The 17,899-nt window shown below is 37.3% G+C and overlaps 1 protein-coding gene across 2 annotated transcripts in view; it reads right to left on the bottom strand.

Moving 5' to 3' along the window:
• Positions 1-2,242: 2,242 nt before the first annotated feature.
• The window catches only part of ST8SIA4 (ST8 alpha-N-acetyl-neuraminide alpha-2,8-sialyltransferase 4), an 89,036-nt gene continuing 73,379 nt past the window's right edge, over positions 2,243-17,899 (bottom strand). The window contains exon 5 of one of the 2 annotated variants that reach the window (XM_070412386.1): positions 2,243-6,583. In XM_070412386.1, the coding sequence (XP_070268487.1) occupies positions 6,301-6,583 (283 nt within the window). In that variant the 3' untranslated portion in view covers positions 2,243-6,300. The remainder of the gene's footprint in view (positions 6,584-17,899) is intronic. The other variant, XM_070412387.1, reaches the window with a different exon arrangement.

Genomic DNA, 17,899 nt, shown 5'->3' on the forward strand with positions numbered 1-17,899 from the left:
TTGCATTTTGTTCCCCTTCCTGTGCTATTAGTGTCTTAATGCTAACTAATTTGTGTGCATTACTTATAATGAGCAATAAAGTTTACCTTTGGGACTGCTCTTAGGAATTTAGCCATGATATGATTAATAGTTTAGAGAGAGTAATTATTAATGTAAAAATTAATATAAAAAGTTTAGAGAATAAATGCCAGTTTGAATTATTTTTATATTTGAAAATATTATTAAGACAATATTTTTTGGTCTATGGGAAAAGATAACACTGAATAAAGTCAGCATCAGCCTTTCTAAAACTGCAGCTCTTACCTGTTATCTTGTATTGTTATCTGCAAGTGCTAGCCCAAGTATGGTCTGTAGAACATAATTTCATACTCTACAGAATGATGTATAATCTATGACTTTTTAAACAATAAAAAAATCTTTATTATAAAATTTCTCAGATTTTTTTTATGTTAGTGCATTTTCTGAATCTCCAAGGGAGAGATATTACAGAATTGTCACTCACTGAGGCATTTTTGTAGATCATGTCTACTTGAGAGATTTTACTTGGGCGACTGAATTAGAAATCAGCAATCTAAAAGCAAAAAAAGAGGAGATATTTATATTGGCATTCAATTCTTTCACATTTGTTTATTGAGATTTCAGAACTTAAGCAATGAAGTGACCAAAATCTTTTTTAAATGGATGGAACAATAACTTTATTCCTATATCTGAAATTTTTTTTTTAACTTTCATGGGCTTGTGCACAATGAAGTTAGTATATAGGGGGAATCATTAAGCAATCCCCTTAATTTGGAGATGAAGTTACTTTCATTTCAAGCCAGAGAAGGAAACTAGGTTTTACTTTTAATTAATATAAAACGGATGAACTTAGCTATCTTTACAAGTTCAAACTTAAGATATTTCTGGAAATAGTTGCTAATAGAGATAAATCAAACACTCAAATTCAATCAAAATGTTTATGGAGAAACCTCACAATTAGACTTTAAAATAGCTATCATACAATTTGTAATACATAAAGTCAGATTCTAACATAAGTGTAATCCACCTTGTATGAAAAAAATATATAAAAATTTGGAGCAAAAGTTGGCATTGTTTATGCAGCACTATCCAGGGGGAAACCTCTGAACTAGAAGGCACACATGTTGTCATTAGAGATAATACTTCTATGTAGGGCAGGGGCCATTTATTACATGATCCTAAAGCCTATATTACATATCCCTTCTATGTACACACCTATACTTTTGAGCTGTGCTCATTACAAAAAATAATTTGCAAACTTAAGTTTTCTAGGGCACTTCTTGCCAGTTTAAGAGGCAGCATGGCCTCTGGGATGGAGAGTCAGGGGGAAGGGGTGGAGGGGGTGACTGGGGGGAAAAAGGGAATATCTGTGATACTTTCAACAATAAAAAATGTGATGGTTAAGACAGTGGACACTGAAGTCAGACTGACCACTTGGGTTCAAATACTGATTCTCTCACTTCTGAACCATGTGACCTTCAAAACATCCAACCTCTCATTTAATCTAATCTGTATTACTGGGATATTTGCAATATCTATCTCATAGGTTTATGATAAGATTTGATTACATCCCCAGAATAGAGAGGAATGACCCCAGAGTGTATGGATCTTTGGAATTAAAAGGTAATGACACAGATATAAATAAGATCAATATTCATTAACCATTGTTAATGATTCATGATTCACTGTTGGTCTCTAGCAAATGTTTCAAAATTACAGAATGCTAAAAGTGACCGTATATAATAATTTCTGGAGAAAATAGTGCAGAGTCTGAAAACAAAGATGAGAGGATTTAAACATGTAGTTTTCCAGAATCATCTCCTGGAAGTGAACTGCAAACTAGAAAATTTGAAATCACAGATCAAAGGGAAGCCTTAAGAATGTGCGGAGTGTAAGAAACCATTGACCTCTCTAGCCGTAAAGCTGTAGTGACTAGCTGACAGCAGTTAGCAGGACTATAAACTGAATAGAAATGACTGTAACTTGTGTAACATTCTATTCCTTCAACTACAAACACAATGCACCCACTTAAAATTGTCAAGAATTTCCTGATGTTCATGGGCTTTTGATTTTGTTCAGTCTTATGCATACTCTTTAAAATAGATGCCAAATTCCCAATGGCTGCAGGTGAGAGGCAGGGAAGACAAAGGCATTAGCTAAACTATGACCTTATATTGAAGTATAAAGTAAAACCAGGGCTTGGATATAAGAAATAAGAGAAAAATTGAAAAAAAAAGGATTTAATTTATTTTACAATATTACAAATGATAAAACAGTAACACCCAATTGCTCTACATAAACAATAGGAAAACAGTGTTGAACAGAATGAATTTGACAGAATAAACCTCAGCTTTCCTTTCCACAAATTATATAAGAAATATTCAGTAGCAATTATTCTGTGCAACAATGCTATCTTTGTAAACTTTTTTTCCTGCTATATACATTTGAACCACTTGTGCTTTCGCCTACACAAAGAAACCATGTCTAGTAAAAGGTGCTACTTAAATGGGAGACACAGGGCCTGAAGCCACAAGCTGAAAACTGCAATTCAAATACATTGCCAGCATGAAGACTTTTTTTTTAATTTTAAAGTTTTCTTTTTATTTAAGATTCCGACAGACTAGACCCTTATTGTAACTCTAGGTATGAGCAACACACAATTCAGTTATAAAGTAGATACCGCTTAAAGCAGGTTAGTAACTGAAGTCTCAGAAGGACTTCTTTATTCTAAAGTGGTCTCATCTCCAGGGTGCTTCCCAGTGCGGCCCCTGAAGATGTTAGCATAACACAAGTCTAGTGTGTGTATATTTCAGACTCAGTGTGTATACACACAAACACACATATATAGCATTGTATATATGCATCACACATGTCTATTTGTACTATATAGATATATCTATAGCACATATATAATAAAATATCTATTTCTAGATGGTCTTTATTTGGATTTTCTTTCATTAAATACTAGTATAAGCAATATCCTCCCCTCACTCAATCTTTAAAACATTGGTATATGGATAATGTCTGTTGGGGGAATTTCACACCTGTAGAGGTAACTAATTCTATTTAACTCTTCCTATACCCCTTCCACAATTATAGCTACTTCCAACAATAACCACGTGAAAACAACTCTCTTATGAACCAAATACCACATTGTGTGCATTGTGACTGACTCGCTCAATCAGAAATAAATTATTTTGTTCACCCTTTTCCTGTGTAGTAGCTTAATAACTAGTTGGTATGTACACTACCCATAATGTATAGAAGGCAGCTATGCTCACCACTATACCACCAATACAAGCATAGCGTCATTGAAATAAATTGCTTCTATAAGCATATATGTAGAAATTCCCGTTAGCAATTGATACACACTTCATATGATACACAATACATAAATACATTTGAATGCCCAGCACCTTCAGATAGAAAAACTTCCACAATAATTTCAGCAGTCCTGTGGGCTGAATAATTAATTAGAATTGCCCAGAAAATCTGTTACTGATTCTTTTTTTTATTCCAGCAACTTAATATTAATAATAGAACAAGCTGGGTGATAATGATGAACAGGTTTCCATGGCCTACACATGTCAACAGCACAGTAACAACCATGTTCTCTGAAGGACAGGAACGTTTCTTTTACAATCAGCTGCCTGAGCATTGCCAGGTACTGGGTTAAATCATAACAAAGAAATAAAAAACGAAAGCCGTGAACATATAATAGTACAAAAGAAAAAAAAGCAGGTATTTCAAGTATGCATGTATAATTAGATTTTATCATGATCCCTTTTGCCCCCTTATTGGTTAAATCTCAGTTATTTTCTTATTCTTGCTGTCAGCTCTCGGTCATCTCCTTGCCCCACTAAGGCCACAGTAGATCTTGAAGCGGGAGGCATGGATGGAAAGGTTTACGATAGGGAATGAATGATCATGTACAGTTTGTATGCTTTGAACACTTGATGCCTTAATTGAATTCATTCTTGAGTATTGAAAGCTCCCTGAGATGAACAAAAGTAGTCTCAGTTGATACTGAAGCCCTTTTTTATATGCCAAACATTGTCAGAACTGGGCAACGTATTTAGAGAACAGAAAGCACAGGGCAACAAAACAAGGTGAAGCTAAAAAGGCACTACTCAATGCATCTATGAAATAAACTTCAATGCACAGAACAGTGAATGGCTGGGACGCTTTTGCTGTGGCCTTAAAATTGTTTAAATACATTTGTCTAAAATGCAGTAAAAATGGCAAGGTACTTTGCTGATGCTTTTTAGGACATACTTTAAATAAGTTCTGAGATTAATTTTACATACAAATTTTGACTTCAAAATTTCTATAGAATTCAATTAAAGACTACTCAAACAACTTATTCACAAATGGTGGAAATTAAGATTCTATAAATCACCTACCTATTTTTGATTTATTAAGTCCATCAGATTTTTAACTTTACATTCATAACATGTGCCTAATTTTTTTTAAATTTCCAAAAGATAAGAGATTAATGACAAAAGTACGTATGTTCTATCCATTTGTAGCTAAGCATCTCCTTTACTCTATTTTGTTTTCTTAGAGACATGAATTCTCAGAAAATATAGTCTCCCATATCACACAGTTCTAACATATTTTTGAAAATAATAACATATATCATTAATATATTAAGAACTGTACTGAGAATATCTTTTTTTGTGATTTCATATACATTCCCCATGCTATTTATTCTTTTTTTTTCCAGAGTGTCTTCTCTAAAAAACAAAGCATACATACTCTGCGTGCTATTCTTCTTTCTTCAGACTGCCTTGCCTAAAAAACAAGAAGTCAACTGAGTTGTTTCAGACCAAGAGTAGAAGTGGAAACAGAGCACTTCTGCTTTCAAAAGAAACAAGTTACCATCAGAATCACCTACCAGTGTAGCACAAGTTACCAGTAAACAGGCCTACTGGTCAATTCTGTTACATGCTAACACATCCTAACTCACTTTATTAATAACTTCATGTGCTTCTTTGAAAACATATTAATATGATAACGTTGAATAAATTTAACCACAGAAAAAAATGTTGGTCAATTTAATTCATTCAAAGTGCAAAATACTGACATACAGTTTCATTGTTCAACCTATTAAAATGAATCATCTCTGTAATGGAAGCAACACTCATTAGTTATTTCTGCACTGAGAAAATTTATTCTATAAAGAGCAGGCCAATCTTTCTATTTGAATAAGGGGGATATCAGATAACTGGAAGTCACATTTCATCCCTATCAGGCAAACATTTATTCTTAAAGGGCAAAGTGTTTCCACAAAATTATTATGAAATGTAAACACCATGGAAGTCTTCCTTCAAATAAAAATAAAGTTTGAGTTTTGAAAATTGAAAATATCTAGAGAGAACTTTCACATTAATAGAATAACACAGTAATATATTATTTTCATGAAAGGAAAATGGTTTGTTGTGTAGAAACATCAGTATAATCTTTGGTACCAAAAGTACATTTTTTTCAGCTAATATTACCACCTCAGGTGACATAGAACATCTTTTCTTTAGAATGGTTCAAGATTACTTAATGGTACAGTTTAGCTGGTACCTTCTATACCACTGGAAAAACATCTGGAGGTTTAGAGTTGTGCAAAATAAAACTTTTTTACAAAGTCATTGTGTGACTGCTCTTTAAAAATTTAAGAAGTTTAAAAATGACCACATGGAGGTTATTTATCTCATTCATATTTGTCTTAGAAAGGATTTCTAAACACCCCAAACCAAAAGAGATTCCAGACAAAAAACAGAAACATAAAATTCATGATCAGACTCAGAGTCCTGACTGAAGGCATTTACTTGAGTTGTTTAATCTTGTGTATTTCGCTGCTCAGTTTCCATCTTCATATCTGCTGACAAGGATGGTTAATTTCCCCAAGGGCTGAGTTATGTTCCCGCTGTTCCTCTTCTCATGTGCTTGGCATCGCAGAGGCAGCCCGACAGTGATGAACATCTTTGTTTCAGTAACTAAGGACAAGTGCATCGTTGGATCTTGTAAACACTACTGATTATACATTCAAACTGTGTTCTTCGTGGAAGTGGCACTTACTAGGACCCTTGAAGTCAACATATTTAAATTTTAGAGCACTTCGCAGGTATTTCATCAGCTGGTAGTGGATTTCTCATGAATGTCCTTGATCACCTTTCAGGTAATTGGTGGATGCTGAAACCCAGTCGTGTTTTGGATCCTATTTTCAGATCTTAGGAAGCATCTTCAGAAAAGAAGTGCATATTCAGTTTGTCTGTTTTCAAATGTGCTTTATTGCTTTACACACTTCCCTGTTGTCAGTTTCAGAGCGCCTCTATTGTGTAGCACATTTAAGGTTTTGAATTCTAATGGCATTCTGTGAGGACTTGCATTAGAAAAGTACCTATATTTTAAGTCATCATAGTAATGATATTTGACCGCTTTTCCATTCAAATCCTTAGGGAAAGGCCAGAATCCATACAGGTGAATTTCATCACAGAATCTTGTGGCAAGTGTATACATGAGGAGACCTGTACTGGGTCTTTTGATGGGAACTTTGTTTGTCAGCCAGTAACTGGAAAAAACAACAGCACACACACACACAGAGAAAAGATAATTTAGAGATACATCCAACATAGACTATATCAAATATACTATGAAGAATTAAAGTAAATGAAATTTGAAAAGTATCTTTATAAATAATACACAAAAGATTACTGAAGAAATATATTTATAAGCATTTAGAATACTAATATATTTATTTTATTATATTGCTAATTTTTGAGGTCACATAGTTAGCCAGGGTACCTGAAATGCAGGTAAATATTGTTGTGTGATCTCGTATTAAAATAAATTAGTAGCAAACATTTATATACAGACTGGAATCTTCTCAGAAAGTGTTAAATATGTGGAGAAAGGTATAGTAAGTGGGCAGTGACTAAGTAATCTCCTGGATAAAGAGAATTTGAAACTATGCTTATAGTTTTTCAAAACCCAAACAAATAAATGCTTTACCTGCATTATACTAATTTACTTCTTCAACTTCAATGGTCCAAGTCATATATTATCAAGGCTAATTAAAAACATTGCCTCAACCCACAGAAGAACAACATAAAACATATATTTGCAACTAATTCACCATTTATGCAGTTTAACATTTTGTAAAATTAGTAAAATATATGTCAGTGCTAATAAGAATTTTATACTATTCATTTTAAAAGGCACTAAAATACTCCAAAATGTTATGACCCATCATTGTTGCCACACTTGGTTCCTTTGAAAAGCATACAAACTCAGAAGTTAATCAGCACCTCTGGTATGGAAGGGGGTTTCCAATAGTTCTTGAGATATTCATTATCTTACGTGGAACCTGCTGAAAGAGTAAGGGTATAGATGTTCCCCTACTTTCAAAGTTGTCCAATAATAATTAATATCTCCTATTTGAGGAAATATATTTCTGCCATCCAAATGTAAGGGGGAAAATTATTAGATTTTGGTCACAGTTGTATTTAAATACTTGGCTTAGAATTTATATATTATTATTTCCATTTAAAAAATAATTCATGAAGCTTTTCAGGGAAGAGCAAATAGATTTAGACTATTGAATATGAAAAAAACCACAAAATTTTATTTTACTTTATTTGATAGATACATACTGGATTTTCAAACCTCACTCCAACATCTCAAACAGGAAAAGGAAATACACTTTGCCATCATCATTCCTTTTTTATTCTTTGTACCCCTCTTTAAACCAGAAGTGACCTTTTACATTTTTATTTTTCTTGGGGTGAAAGCCACATGCTGAATGTGTTAAGCAATGTGAAATGCATCACTGACCTTTTGTTATTACAAGTGTTTTAAGAAAGCTTATCCTTCAATAAAGAAGGTTCATAAGGAATTTACAGAGAAGAACATCTAAACATTGTTTCACAACCCAAAGGAGCTGAATGAGCAAAAACTACACAATGCATATTGGTAACATCATGAGGGAACCCAGCCGTTGATTCCATGCCTACAGCTTGAATACATTGAAGAAGCTGGTTCAGCCTGCAGTTGGTGGTTGTATGTATAGTTGAATACATTAAAAAAAAACGTTGAGCCAGAACCGGTTTGGCTCAGTGGATGGAGCATCGGCCTGCAGACTCAAGGGTCCCGGGTTCGATTCCAGTCAAGGGCATGTACCTTGGTTGCGGGCACATCCCCAGTGGGGGACGTGCAGGAGGCAGCTGATCAATGTTTCTCTCTCATCATTGATGTTTCTATCTCTCTCTCCCTCTCCCTTCCTCTCTGTAAAAAATCAATAAAATATAAAAAAAAAACAAAAAAAAAACGTTGAACTGTACACTTAAAAAATTTGATTATTTCCATCAGGGAGTGCCAATGATTTGGAATAATTTGGCAGTATGAAGGTCATGCTAAATTATGTGTTTTAATCTTATTCTAAGAAGAGAAAAAAATAACTACCAGGCAATAATATAATGTCAGATTATTTGTATAGGAATGAAAGATCACATTAAATATGACTCCATGGGTACATTATAAATAGATGCTTTTCATTCCTTAATTCTGGTGAGATATGCAGGAATCCACTTAAATATGGTTGGTCATAGACAAAATACCAAAGCAACTCCTATATGTAATACAAATAAGCAAATCTAATGTTAGAAATGCTGAAGGCAAAATTATTGGCCTATTTCAAAATAATGTCAGAGGTGAACAATCACTCAACATTTTTAGATCCAGGCACCTTATAAGATAGCACAGACAGTTAGTGAGGTTGTCCTCTTACCCTCAAGTACCTGACATCTAAATGCAGAGCAGACAAATGAGCATTATGGAAGGTCAGCACATCCAGAAAAACATAATAGAAAAATATAATTCTTGAGATAATCGTCAATTCACTGTGACTTCAGTGAGGATTTTATGGAGCAAATTAATGTTTTAACTTTTTAATAGGTAGAATATACCTAGAATATTAATTAATTAATATTAATAAAAATTGTGTTTTGAAAACTAAATTCTGATCACAAAGCATCTTACCTATATAATAAATGCCTAAGCGACCATTACAGTGGAACGACCAGAACGACCGGTTGCTATGATGCACACTGACCATAGGGGGCAGACTCTCAATGTGGGAGATGCCTCCTGGTGGTCAGTGCACTCCCACAGGGGGAGCACCACTCAGCCAAAAGCCGGGTTCACGGCAGTGCTGAGGAGCAGTAAGCCAAGGAGTAAGGAGCCTGCTGCTAAGAAGCATCAAGCCAAGTGGTAAGGAGTGAGCACGTGGGCAGTAAGGAGTAAGAGATCCCAGGTTGCAAGAGGGATGTCCTCCTGCCAGCTTAGGCCCCATCCCTCCGGTAGGCGGACATCCCCCAAGCAGTCCCGGACTATGAGAGGGCACAGGTTGGGCTGAGGGACCACCCCCCACCCCCCCGAGTGCCTGAATTTGGTGCACCAGGCCTCTAGTCTATATATATATATATATATATATATATATATATAAAAGCCTAAGCGACAGGCTGACCAGGAGCCATGATGTGCATTGACCACCAGGGGGTAGATGCTCAACACAGGAGCTGCCGAGCTGTGGTGACTTGGCAGCTGCAGTTCTTGGGTGACACACCAGAACCAGACAGGAGGGAGCCTGATTCTGGGGTGTGTCACTCAAAAAACACCCTCTCACAATCCGGGACCCCTCGGGGGATGTTGGAGAGCCGGTTTAGGCCTGATGCCCGAGGGCCAGGCCTAGGGACCCCACCAGTGCATGAATGTGTGCACTGGGCCTCTAGTTTGAAAATAATGGGTAGAGATACTTTAGAAACTTCCTGTATTCTCATCTATGCCATTAAAATACTGGTATTAATAAACTTTCCTTTAGAAATGCTAACAGAAGGAGAAATTAAGCTTTGTAATGTTTGGCTTGTAACAATTTGAATAATCCAAAGAAATATAAATTACTCATTTTTCAGGACATTAAAAACACACACACACACACACACAAAATAAATGCACTTATCCTATTGAATTCTAAAACAAACAAAAAACACACACAAGAAAACAGACCTTAATAAATGATATCAACATGCAACAGATAAAAAAACAAAAAATCCTTAAAGCAGGTCAAGAACTAAAGTCATAGGTAATAACATTTTGTGAAATTAAAAAAAGTAACAGCTATCAAATACAGTAAGAGTCTACTATGTGCTTATGATAAATCTAACCTTGGGCTTGAAATTGTATAGGCCAACCTAAATGATCAGGATTCAGCATTTGTCCAGAAACAAATTTCACATGTGAAAATAACAAAAATAATATTCTTTTAAAATTCTATTAGCATTATCAGATAATTTTGGTCAAGTTTATAATCCAAAGCCCAGAGAACAATTTTAAAAACCATATTTGAAAGTATCTGCTTATTTACAAGCTGACATTTAAAAACTATAAGTTTGTTGTGAGGAGTTTGTAAAAAAGATAGAATATTAAGTTTTTAATCTTATTTAGGACAAAATTGACTAAAAAGCTGCATTGATAAAATAATGTACTATTCACATTCTAATTCAGTACAAGCTATTCTAAGTTTTATCTCAAAATCTTATCTGTTGTAGCTTAAAATTTATCAATGTTTTCAAATCAGGAAATCATCTAGTTTCCATGTATGTATTTATTTTTATAAATAAACTAGAGGCCCGGTGCACAAAAATTTGTGCACTCAGGAGGGAAGGGGGTGTCCCTCAGCCCGGCCTGTGCCCTCTCGCAGTCTGGGACCCCTCGGGAGATAACGACCTGCTGGCTTAGGCCTGCTCCTGGGTGGCACAGGGCAGGCCCAATCCCTAGGTGCAGCCCCTGGTCGGGCTCAGAGCAGGGTTGATTGGGGAGTTGGGGCGCCGCCCCCTGTCATGCACAGAGGAGGGCGGATTGGGAGGTTGTGATGCCACCCTCAGTCATGCTCAGGGTAGGGCTAATTGGGGGGTTGGGGCACCGCCCCCTATCACACTCAAGGCAGGGTCAATGGGGAGGTTGCGGCACCACCCTCTGTGATGCACAGAGCAGGGCCAATCAGGGGGTTGGGGCGCTGCCCCCTGTCACTCACAGAGCAGGGCCAATCAGGGGGTTGGGGCACTGCCCCCCCCCTCTGTCACGCACAGAGCAGGGCCCATCAGGGGGTTGGGGAGCTCCCCCGTCACGCACAGAGTAGGGCCGATAGGGGAGTTAGGGCACCGCCCCCTGTCACACACAGAGCAGGGCGGATCAGGGGGTTGGGGCGCCACCACTGTCACACTCAGGGCAGGTTCGATGGGGAGGTTATGGCTCTACCCCGTCACAGACAGAGCAGGGCCCGTGGGGGGGGGGGGGTGTTGTTGGGGCGCCACCCCCCTGTCACACACAGAGCAGAGCCGATTAGGGGGTTGGGATGCCACACCCTGCCACACACAGAGCCGCAGGGCGATCAGGGGGTTTGGGCGCTGCACCCTGTCACGCTGATCTGGTGCCAGGAGACCTCTTGGCTCCGCTGATCCTGGTGCTGGGAGGCATATTACCCTTTTACTATATAGGATAGAGGCCTGGGGGCCGGCTGGTTTGCCCTGAAGGGTGTCCTGGATCAGGATGGGGGTCCCCACTGGGGTGTCTGGCCAGCCTGGATGAGGGGATGATGGCTGTTTGCAGCTGGTCACACACCCTTCAGGGTGGGGGTCCCCACTGGGGTGCCTGGCCAATCTGGGTGAGGGGCTGAGGGCTGCTTTCAGGCTGACTGAAGCTTCCAACCGCTCCTTTTTTTCTTTTTTTTTTTTTCTTCTGGGCCAGCTTTAGCTCTGCTCTAGCTCTGAGGCTTCCTCTGCTGGTTTGTTTGCCGTTCTATAATCGAAACAATGTATAACTTCAGCTCTGAGATCCCAGCCGGCTATATTTGTTAGAATGTTTCAAACTGCCAGCTCAGAGGCCTACAAGGCAGGCGGGAAACGTTGGAATCTGCAGTCACTGGCGCAAGCAAGCCTCATGTTCGCTTCCAGCTGCCTGGCTGCCGGCCGCCATCTTGGCTGACAGTTAATTTGCATAAGGATATGCTGATTAGCCAATGGGAAGGGTAGCGGTCGTACGCCAATTACCATGTTTCTCTTTTATTAGTGTAGATTATTTTTTAATTTATAGAGTGCAGGCTTCATATAGAAAACTTGAAGAAAAAAGAAATGAATGAAAAAGAAGAATATTACTTCTAATACATCACATAGCGATAATAGCTGCTTTAATGTGAGGCACCCTTTTGTTTCTCTGACAGTTTTGGATATTAAAATGTATTACAATCATTCATAGATACACATGGGATAATTTTTATCAGCTAGGCTGTTTTATTTCAGATACTATTAACTCCCTCTCTTCCTTACTTTCTGCTTTATTTCAATATTGTAATACTCTGTCTATATGAAACCAACTCACTTTTATGTGTAAATGGAATATTTCTTCTTTTTTAAATAGATTCAATCATCTCATTACTTCCCAGTATGGAAGCTCTGTTCTTGCTAAGCAAGGTGCCTTATGTACTGTTCCTCCAACATATCAGTCCCATTATTTCAGAGGAACTCAACACTTACTAGTAGGATGCCTTTACCCACAAATCAGTGTGCTATAGAAGGCCATGTTTATGGTCACAACACACCATGGGTGTGAATCTGTGATATATTGCTTTTAAGTCCTTGGGACAACTACTTTATTTCCTTGGACATTGGTTAATAATATTGAACATACCAGCCTGTTATGATCATGTAAAAGAGATAGTAAGTGTGGAAGAACATAGCATAAAATTTGACAAATAGTATGTAGTATTCGTTGAATTTCATCAGATCCCATAACAACCCATTCTTCAATCCTACTCACATATCCCACTTCTCTCTTGGCACCTTCTGTAACTACATATTGGCTGGACAATTGGAGGTCTGTAATTTAACCTCAGTGGGCATGTTTCCTTAGCTGAGAAACAAAAACATTTGATTGTATGGCTTTAGGCTTTTCTCTAGTTGCTGTTTCAAATTTTCTCTCCCCATGAAACTGAACATGCCCTGACACTTTTAGTCTTGTTCTGCTTCCTCTTCCTTATTCTGCTCTCTTTACCTTTTTTTAGGTTTTAATATATTGCAAAGCAAAAAAGTTACTCAAAAAATGCTTGATGTTAAAGCCAGCAATATGTTAGATTTTATGTCATAATGAAATTAGATAATGACCACTTGATGAGCCAAATTATATGATTATTTCAAACAACCAACATTTTAGAAGTAATATACTGGAGACAGTTCACACTCAACATGTTGGCAAATAATTTTTATTTAAACAAATAAGTCTAAATGTTTAGAAGTAATAAAATATTCTCCTTCATAAAATATTATTAACCTCCAACAACTGAACATAAAAATTTCTAGATGAATCTGAATAAAAAGTATGGAATCTTACTGTGCCAACAGTTTTTAACTTGGTATTATATTACTTGCAAAATTTCCATTTATGAGCCCAGGAATTCTTTTGTCTGGAATGTGAGATGAAGCACATAGCATGGTGCACTCTTAGTTCAGAAGAGTCTTCTTTATTTCTCCTCCTATGTTTAATCTTTCCACAACTAAGCTTTGTGCTCAGTTCCATAGGAAGATTCTGTTAAGGGTATAATATGGCTTCTCGTTCTAAAACAGGTATGAACATATGAGACATTATAAAAGAATTAGCTTTCTATAATTCATTGCCCCAAATCTACACCCCACCTCCGAAAAGTTTATTCTTTTATAATACCTGAATAATTTATAAGAATTTTCAGGGATTCTGTTCTGCATATTTGTCAATATGCTGGTTCATTCTTTGGAGTAATCTATGTGTAGGGGCTATATAAAATAAAACTTAAAGCAGTCACCCTGGGCATGCCAAACTAGAACATCTCTTGTATTTTCTTTCAACTGTTCAAATAGTCCTTTCATGTATCCCCAGTCTGTAGTATGCAACATAATGTGAATTCATTTTTTAAAGTGCATATAACTTAATTTTGTTTGAAAACTTTTGGTAAAGTTAATATTTCTTTTTAAAGATTATGAAATGATTTGTCTTGCCACAAAAGTAAGGTTGGTGATTATTTCTTTAAAAAAATAGAACTTCCAGTACTGTACATCCTGAGAATAATTCAGTCCACCATGAATTAATTAATCCTTATATTATTCCAGGGAAGCAAACAGTGATCTTATATCTTCTTTTTGTGTGAGGAAACAAAAAGACAGGCATATTTTATGTGATTTGGCAAGCTAGGAGTAAACCCAAGAGTAAAAAACACAAGCAATCTATTGAAAAGTTGCAAAGAGAATAATAATTTACTGAGTATCCACAATGGGCCAGAGATAGTGTTAGGAGCTTTATGTATGCTGTTGTTTTTTTCTTCACTTAATACTCACCACAAACCTATGAATTGGTATTATTTCACATATGAGGAAACCAGGCTTGGGAAGGTTATATAACCAGTTTAAGATCATGGAAATTGTAGGTGATGGAACCAAGATTTAAGCCCACATCTATCTGACTATAATATTTTCAATTTTAACAAAAAGGAATTGATTTCTTTAGTTTTCAAGATCATTCAGCTTGAAATAGCAAGTCCCGGGGAATAGTTTCCACACTGAGTTCACATGTATCATGTGAACTGTATCATGTTTTGGTGATTAACAGTCAGCTGTTAGTGATGTTTTACACGCAAAGGTTTTTGGGTTTTTTTGTTTTATTCAAAGGTAAGTAAGAGCTGACCAATATTCAGGACCCGCTTTTCCAAAGTACATTCTCAAAAGTCTTTAAATCAGAAGAGGATTTTGTAGTTTCAATATATAACTTACTTAACCACATTGCAAATGCCAAAGGCAGTGACACTGTATCAAAGGGTAGGGATTTCCATTCAGATTTAAAAAGTATTTTCAAGTGTCATGAAAATGAAAGCAGGAATGTATAACCTCAAGAGGTCAATCTGTCAATATTTCTTATCTGTGAGCCTTTCGTATACAGAGGTCTGTATTATGTAGGTGATAAAAAGAAAACAGAAAATTCTTTCTGCAGAGGCCTTCGCAATCTACAAACAGAAAATATTTATCCACATTCCTAAACCTAATTCATCAGAGGCACAGAGGAATTATGGCATGGGGAAAAGAATAGGAATAATACCTTAGGCCCAATAATCTCTATATTCTTTTTGGTACCTGTTAATGTTATTTGATGTCCTCTATAGAAATCCAGACTTTGACCTTAGCTCTGAATTTCATTCTTTTTCCTTTTTATTTAGCCAGGTCCATAGTCAGTTCATGTGAAGATGCAGTGTTAAGAAATTTTTGATCTACCTAAACTATATTGGTTTTGCCAAGTGTCTCATATTTTATCAGTGAACATATAACTCTAATTACTGCAATAGTTATTCTACTTGAAACTCAGTTTCAAAGTACTTTCACGTGGACTTATAAAATCCTGTTTTATATGATATAGTATATATTTGCATTCCTACTTCACAGAAGGAACAGTTAATAGCTTAAGAAGTAAAATAACTTGCCCAATTTTGCTCAACCAGTGCATTGTACATGGGTATGTTGGTAAATGTTTAATAGCAGACACTGATTAGGGGAGACAGTTACAGATCTGCAGCAATGGCCAATTTCCGTGGTGTAAATATTCCCATCACAGCTAATTTCAGGCTTCTAACCTGACATCAGTGAAAACTGAGATGGAAAGAGATGACATAATCAGTTCTTGCAAGCCAGCTCCAGTACACCACTGATTGCAGAAAAGACATAGAAAATATTCCTCCTGACCCGTAGCTCCATAAGATTTGTACAAGAAAATTCAAAGTTAGAAAAAGTGCCTTTGAGAAATTTCCAGGTAGTTGTTTATTTTTGCCCTGTTTGGAAAGAGAGAAGTTAGGGGAATGACTTGCATATCTGTAAAGATAGCTTCATTACATACTTATACAGAAGTTTAACATTATTTATCTATACTAATAATAGAGGAATATGCAAATTGTCTGGCACCTCATCACAGTAATGACCAATCAGCAGGCTGCGTGCACAGCAAACTTGGGTGTGTGGGGACTATGGCTGCTGCGAGGCCTGGAGAGAGAGGCAGGGCCTGATCAGCAGCCACAGTGAGGATATCCTCAGGGAGGATAAAAAGAATGAAAGAAAGGAAGGAAGGAAGGAAGGAAGGAAGGAAGGAAGGAAGGAAGGAAGGAAGGAAGGTAGGTCATATCCTATGAAAGAGACATCTTGAAGATGCCTAATGAAAGTTGTCATTTTTTTGTGGTGGAGGGACTGGAGTCTATGTTGATGAAAACACCTTGGCGGCTGCAAGGGCCGAGGGCTGGCAGTTGCAGCGGCCAGCAGTGTCAGTGGCAGCAGCAGTGGGGTGATGGTGGTGGCACCTTCCCCTGATCACCCCGGTGGCCTCCCGCAGAGGGAGGCCAGACTGCAGCTTAGGCCCGCTCCCCCCAGGGGTAATGGGCCTAAGCTGTCAGTAGGACATCTTCTGAGGACTCTTGGACTGTGAGAGGGGGCAGGCTGGGCTGAGGGACAGCCCCCCCCCCCCGCCCTCAGTGTATGAATTTTTGTGCACCGGGTCTCTAGTCTATATAATAAAAGCCTAAGCAACTGTTACAGTGGAATGACCAGAACAACTGGTCGCTATGATGCACACTGACCACCAGGGGGCAGACACTCAACGCAGGAGCTGCTCCTGGTGGTCAGTGTGCTCCCACAGGGGGCGTGACACTCAGCCAGAAGCGGGGCTCATGGCTGGCAAGTGCAGCAGGGCTCACGGCTGGCGAGTTGCAGGAGCCTCTTCTGCCTCCGTGGCAGTGCTAAGGAGCAGCAAGCAGAGCGGTAACGAGCAGTGAGCAGGTGGGTGGTAAGGAGTGAGGGATCTTGGACTACAAGAGGGCACAGGCCAGGCTGAGGAACCCCCTGCTTCCCCAATGCATTAATTTCCTGCACCAGGCCTCTAGTTATGTAATAAAATAGAAAGATAAATCTGTTTCATCTCATGGTATTTAATCACAGTGCTGGATACAAAATAAGTACTAATGACTATTTATTTAATTTCTTCTTGCTGGCATTTTGGAGATTTGTAGTGTTAAAAAAGTGGAGCACCCTCATGGCTTGGAAATCTCTGAGTGACAATATTTAATAGTGGGAAAGCCCTAAAAAAGTGGCAGACTTGGCTTGGCTGTACCTTTAGCTAACTATGTGATCTTGGGCAAACCCCTTTATTAACCAATAAAATGAGATTCTTAATATGGTTTCTACCACATATAAAACTGTCATTTATAAAAGGTCACAGTAATCTGAATTTGGATTGAGGAACATGAAAGTTCATCCAGTTGTATTGGTAGTCTAAACTTTATGTTTTGCTTGTAGTTATTAACTACTAATACTTTTATGATATGTGATCTGAAATAACATGCAGCATTTCCCTTCAATAACATTATAGAGCTGTTTGATAAAATCACCCCTGCTGAACAGTTTAACATCATTTCTAATTTTCTATAATACTAAAATTGACTTACAAATTCATAATAAATTGATTTTTGATTCTCTAAAAATTGTAAAACTATTCACTATAATTTCAAATATAAAACTAATGGGAGAGAATGATACCATATAGGAAAATGGGATTTTGTTGAGACATGAAAACAATTAAACAAAAATGAACAGAGGAATTCTTTAGACTTTATCATGTCAGAAACCTGAATAAATTTAAAAGGACTACACCAAAAGAACATCATGTTAGTTAGATTTTGGTGAAGGGGAATTTAAAAATAATTATAGTACATAAATGAATTCTAACCACTTTGAGACTTCTTAAAGATAAAGCTTAAAAACTTGAACTGGTACATGGA

Source organism: Myotis yumanensis, unplaced genomic scaffold (genome assembly GCF_028538775.1).
Source record: "Myotis yumanensis isolate MYYU_CA2020_CCGP unplaced genomic scaffold, mMyoYum1.0.hap1 SCAF_4, whole genome shotgun sequence".
In the NCBI taxonomy this organism is placed as follows: domain Eukaryota; kingdom Metazoa; phylum Chordata; class Mammalia; order Chiroptera; family Vespertilionidae; genus Myotis; species Myotis yumanensis.